The sequence below is a fragment of the Cicer arietinum genome, chromosome 7 (genome assembly GCF_000331145.2).
Source record: "Cicer arietinum cultivar CDC Frontier isolate Library 1 chromosome 7, Cicar.CDCFrontier_v2.0, whole genome shotgun sequence".
In the NCBI taxonomy this organism is placed as follows: domain Eukaryota; kingdom Viridiplantae; phylum Streptophyta; class Magnoliopsida; order Fabales; family Fabaceae; genus Cicer; species Cicer arietinum.
The window spans coordinates 32737437-32743335 of record NC_021166.2 but is presented as its reverse complement, the minus strand read 5'-3'; the positions used below and the strand labels follow the sequence as shown (position 1 = coordinate 32743335).

Genomic DNA, 5899 nt, shown 5'->3' with positions numbered 1-5899 from the left:
ATGATTCCTCTTCGAAAAATAACAGCTTAAATGGCCCTGGGTTAGTCCAACAAAATTCTACATGATAATAGTGCGTATATATTGGATGTCATTTTAACAAACAGTTGGAGTGCAATCATGTTTGTGGGACTTAAGGTGCAGAAGTGGTTGTGTCATTTTAACAAACAGTTGGAATGCAGTCATGTTTGTGGGACTTAAGGTGCAGAAGTGGTTGTGTCATTTTAACAAACAGTTGGAATGCAGTCATGTTTGTGGGACTTAAGGTGCAGAAGTGGTTGTGTCATTTTAACAAACAGTTGGAATGCAGTCATGTTTGTGGGACTTAAGGTGCAGAAGTGGTTGTGTCATTTTAACAAACAGTTGGAATGCAGTCATGTTTGTGGGACTTAAGGTGCAGAAGTGGTTGTGTCATTTTAACAAACAGTTGGAGTGCATTGAGAAAACACATGAACAATTCACATATATGCAACATAATCACCCATTCAATCTCAGAAAATGAACATGCATGTATGAACAATTCCTAATACTAGCACCAATTCGAATGTAAAGCCCACATGCATCAATGAACAAGAAATGATTGATATTAGGAATTGGGGAAACTTACTTAAGGAAGAAAGAATGTTGGATAGGGGAGGAAAACTTACTTGAGATGATGGAGAAGGGATTGGCGAGTGAAAATGAAAATGTGGACACTGACCTTTGATGATGATGGAGGAGGGTTTGGAGAGTGATAATGAAGAAGGGGAGTGTTGAATGAGAAGATAGGGGTTTTGAAGGACTTATAGCTGTGCACTGCTCCAATGATGTTAGAAACGACCATATTTGAGTTTCTATGCTAGGGCACAAGTCTCCCCACTTCCCAATAGTGAAAAAGATTCCTAAAACAGTAAAAATCTGTGTTTTTATGGTTGCTGGTGCGGGTCGCGCGCCCCAGGCGCAGAAAACGCGCTCCAGCGCGTTTGGGCAGTAGCAGATGCTGGAAAAAGCGCTAGGGCGTATATTGCGTTGTTCTCCTCTTTCGAGTCTGAATTTGGTTCTGATGTCTTCATGAAAGTTGTAGCTATGGAACTTAGCTTTCATTTGCACTTGGTTTGACTCCAAGTGGACATCTACAACTCCAGATATGGCTGAAATACTCTACATGTGTCATGTTGATTTCTCACAAAAATTCAGCACTGCACCAAAACACAACGCAATGTAAAATTACAAAAAATTCCTACTTAATCATTAAAATAAAACACAAAACATTTAATTAACTCAAAGAACAAAAGTCAACAAAATATATCAAATAAATCCTTAATTTAACTAATGATTGAGGATAAATGAGACTAAAATAGTGGGAAAATATGCATATGATGAAGAGTCATCACTGTGACAAATCATTTTCTATGTTGTTAGATTTACTCAGAGATGTTTTACCAGAAGAAAATAGTTTGCCAAAGTCATACTATGAAACTAAGAAGATAATTTTAGGGTTAGGATTGGGGTATGAGAAGATTCATGCTTGTCCCAATGATTGCATACTCTATTGGGATAGATATATAAATGATCAAGTATGTCCAAAGTGTGGTACGTCAAGGTGGAAACCAAAAGATGAAGATGTACAAACTAATGGGATGGAGACCTCTCAAAAGCAAAAGAATTTACCAGCAAAAATTCTTCGATGGTTCCCATTGAAGCCAAGGCTGCAGAGGTTGTTCATGTCCTCCAAAGTTGCTGAGTCGATGAGATGGCACCATGAGGGTCGATTGAATGACGGTCTTCTTAGGCATCCTACTGACTCCCTTGCTTGGAAAGAGTTTGATGCTCGATATCCAATATTTTCTTCAGATCCTCGTAATGTTCGATTAGGAGTGGCTTCTGATGGGTTCAATCCTTTCAAGACTATGAGTATTACTCATAGCACTTGGCCTGTTATGGCAATTCCATATAATCTTCCTCCTTGGATGTGCATGAAACAGTCATTCTTCATGTTATCACTACTAATTCCTGGTCCTAAAGGTCCCGGAAATAACATTGATGTTTACCTACAACCATTAGTACAAGAGTTGCAAGACTTATGGGAAAATGGAATTAAAACATTTGATGCCTATAAAAAATAGACATTTCAACTTCATGCTGTTATAATGTGGACTATTAATGACTTTCCAGCATATGCTAACCTGTCTGGATGGAGTACTAAAGGTCAGTATGTATGTCCTTGTTGTGGTATTGAAACAACCTCACGATGGTTACGTCATGGTAAAAAAATTTGTTACATGTGTCATCGTCGTTGGTTAGCTCCCAACCATAAATGGAGGTTAAATAGTAGAGATTTTGATGGAACACGGGAGTTAAGGAATCCTCCTAGAAGAATTGATGGAAGTGATATTTTAAGGCAAATGGATGAATCTAGAGAAGAAGGTCTAGCAAATGGGGCACAACCTTGGAAAAAGAAGAGTATTTTCTTCACACTGCCTTATTGGCAATATAATGTATTGCGTCACAATCTTGATGTGATGCACATTGAAAAAAATGTATGTGATAACATCATAGGTACATTGTTAAACCAAGAAGGAAAGTCCAAAGATAATTATAAGGCGCGAGTTGACCTTGTAGATATGGGGATAAGAAATATGCTTCACCCACAACCGAGCCCTAAAAGTAGTATAATGTTTTTGCCAAGAGCATGCTATCAAATGACTAACAAAGAAAAGGATGCTTTTTTGAGCATCCTTAAGAATGTAAAAACTCCAGATGAATGCTCATCAAGCATCCCACGCTGTGTGCATATCAAGCAACACAAAATATTTGGCTTAAAAAGTTATGATTGTCATGTTTTGATGCAAGAGCTTATTCCAATTGCATTAAGGGGTACATTGCCAGATAAAGTCACTTCAGTTTTGATTGATTTTTGCAATTTCTTCAAGAAAATTTGTTCTAAGGTACTTAATGTGGAATTTCTAGAACATTTGGAGTCTCAAATTGCGGTGACACTTTGTCAATTGGAAACAATGTTCCCTCCTTCATTTTTTACTATCATGGTGCATTTGGTAATCCATTTGGCATATGAAGCCAAGGTTGCTGGACCGGTACAATATAGATGGATGTATCCTATTGAGAGGTATGCATCTCTTATTATTAACAATCTGCTTAATGAAAAAGGCATAGATATCTAAAATAAATTAAATTTCAGGTTTCTTTTGACTCTTAAATCCTTTGTACGTAATAAATCATATCCAGAAGGATCAATTGCAGAAGGTTATTTGGCCAATGAATGTTTGACGTTTTGTTCACAATATCTATCTGGGTTGAAACAAGGTTTAATAGACCTAGAAGGAATGATGATGAAATTGATTCTACATTGTCAGATAATGTGACATTCTTACATCCTATTGGAAGACCATTGGGGGGTAAAAGACCACAAAAATTACAAATAGGGAAGCGAAAGAGAGTGAGTAGAACTAAACTTGACAAAAAAGAGTTAGCACAAGCACATAGATATGTGCTTTCTAATTGTGACGCAGTTTCTAATTGTGACGCAGTTTCATTATTATTATTTTTAGAGAACATATTATAGTTCTTAAAAGACAGTCTCGGCCGCGACGATTGTCACAGCTTGAAATTGATAAACAAAATGGTCAAAAATTTATTGAGTGGTTTCAACAAAGGGTGAGCATATTTTAATGAGTTGTATTATTTTAATGTTTAATGATTTTCAACTTACTTATTTTCATGTAATATTTTAGATTCAGCGTTTGGATGAACAAATTAGTCCACAAGTAACTCATGAACTTAGATGGTTAGCTCGTGGGCCATCTGAGGTAGTGAGAAGATACACTGGTTATGCAATTAATGGTTTCAGGTTTCACACAAAGAAGAGAGAGAGACATCTGAAAACACAAAATAGTGGAGTAGTTGTAAAGACTAAGACTTCCAAAGATGAAATTGATTACTTTGGACAATTAACTGATATAATTCAGTTAGATTATTCTGGCAAGTACAAGGTTGTTCTATTCAAATGTAATTGGGTTGATATTAAGAGAGGTGTCAAGAAAGATAAGTTTGGACTGACACTTGTGAATTTCAAATTTTTAAAACATACCGGAAAAAATATTTGTGATGACCCTTTTGTTTTTGCATCACAAGCTAAAAAGGGGTTTTATGTATATGATGAGAGAAACAAGGACTGGCATGTTGTTCTGAATGCAAAGGTTAGGGATATCTATGATATGGGGGATGAAGAATCTAACAAAGTTGAAGAAATTCATGAGCAAATAATGCATGATACAAGTGAAGATACTCGTAATGTTATTGATTTAGTTAGAGTTGAAGTTGAGGATGATAATGATTTCTTTGAAGTTGTTGTGGATGTTGATAATCTTGGTGATAATGAAAATGAAGAGGAAGAGGAATGGGAGAATATGTTTTAGGTGTGCACCTTGAGTTAATGTTTTAGACGTGAATTTCATGCCATGTTCATTTATGTTTGTCCAATTTTTTGTTAATGTGTTATAATACTTACTTGAGATTATTTCAAAAATATATTTTTTTTTTATTTGGAGCAGCAATGGCACGAAGAAAAAAGTTAAACATTAGGAATCGGTCAAATGATAAGGAAGGAATACAAAATGTTCCTACTCATACAAACTTAACCAACATGCAAGAAAGTAATGTTGCAGAAGATGTCATACATGAGTCTATAGAATCTCACTCTATTCCTTCTGACATAGAAGCTGAAGAAGAACCAATTGAAAAAAGTATAAATTTTATATCATTTTATTTGTTATACTTTATTTATGTAAACATAGTGATTTATTCTTTTACGACTTTAGGAAGGAATACAAAATGTTCCTACTCATACAAACTCAACCAACATGCAAGAAAGTAATGTTGTAGAAGATGTCATACATGAGTCTATAGAATCTCACTCTATTCCTTCTGACATAGAAGCTGAAGAAGAACCAATTGAAAAAAGTATAAATTTTATATCATTTCATTTGTTATACTTTATTTATGTAAACATAGTGATTTATGCTTTTACGACTTTTGTTTTACTTGTAGATGTAGAACCTAAACGGGTTAGAGGTCCAACAAGAATGCTAGATGTATGGGAGATGGAAGATGGTGATGTCATAATTGTTCGTTTGGACAACCACGGTCGGCCCATTGGGAATGAAGCAACAACTCTGACTCGTTTCATAGGTAGTGTGGTTAGAAGACATCAATATGCTCTAATCAGCTACAATTCATGGAAAGATATGCCAACGAGTTTCAAAGAAGAAATGTTGAAATTGATAGAGGTATTATTATTGTACATTGAGTTAATAGAGATATTAATAGAGTTACAAAGAAGAAATGTTAAAATTATTTTAACGTCAAAAGTTGTAACATAACTTCTTTTTTTATTTTTTATTTTTAATATCTCTCGTTATGTAGAGCAAATTTGAGTTTGTTCCTCCAATAAATGACTCAACAAGAGAAATGATAAAATTTGAGTTGAATGAGAAGTGGAGACAATGGAAAAGTGATTTAAAGTTAAATGCATATGATCCAAGTAAGACAGAAGATGAAGTTGCAACTGCAATACCTGATGATAGGGTTGACCCAAATCAATATCGTGATTTGGTTCATCGTTGGTTTTCTAATGAAGGACAAGTAAGTCATAAATGCTATTATGTCTCAAATAATTATTAACTGATTCATTATGTTGAATAATATTTCTTGTATGAAATACATAAAATAAGTCAAATTAATAGACAAAATCGTGCTAAGTTTGAAGATGTTCATTGTATGGGTACAAAAAGTCTCCCAAAATTTATTGATGAAAAGGTTTGTTTCGATTTGTACTTTTCTTGGGGTGAATTGTAATTAAAAAATAAAATACATTTAACTTGTTTGTTTGGGTTTAGATAAAAAA

The 5899-nt window shown here is 34.6% G+C and overlaps 1 protein-coding gene across 1 annotated transcript; it reads left to right on the top strand.

The window, feature by feature from the left end:
- The first annotated feature begins 2126 nt into the window (after nt 1–2126).
- Nucleotides 2127–4412, top strand: LOC101490381 (uncharacterized). Its single transcript, XM_004516029.1, has 3 exons — nt 2127–3103; nt 3301–3433; nt 3729–4412. Exons 1-3 carry the CDS (start codon nt 2127–2129, stop codon nt 4410–4412), a joined length of 1794 nt encoding a protein of 597 aa, XP_004516086.1.
- The last annotated feature ends 1487 nt before the right edge of the window (nt 4413–5899 follow it).

Bases quoted from the DNA above. Each gene is read 5' to 3' on its own strand.
- LOC101490381 (XM_004516029.1), top strand. From the start codon at position 2,127: ATGTGGACTATTAATGACTTTCCAGCATATGCTAACCTGTCTGGATGG. The intron at 3,104-3,300 runs GTATGCATCTCT...GGTTGAAACAAG, and splicing joins TGGATGTATCCTATTGAGAG to GTTTAATAGACCTAGAAGGA. The intron at 3,434-3,728 runs GTGAGTAGAACT...GTAATATTTTAG, and splicing joins AAATAGGGAAGCGAAAGAGA to ATTCAGCGTTTGGATGAACA.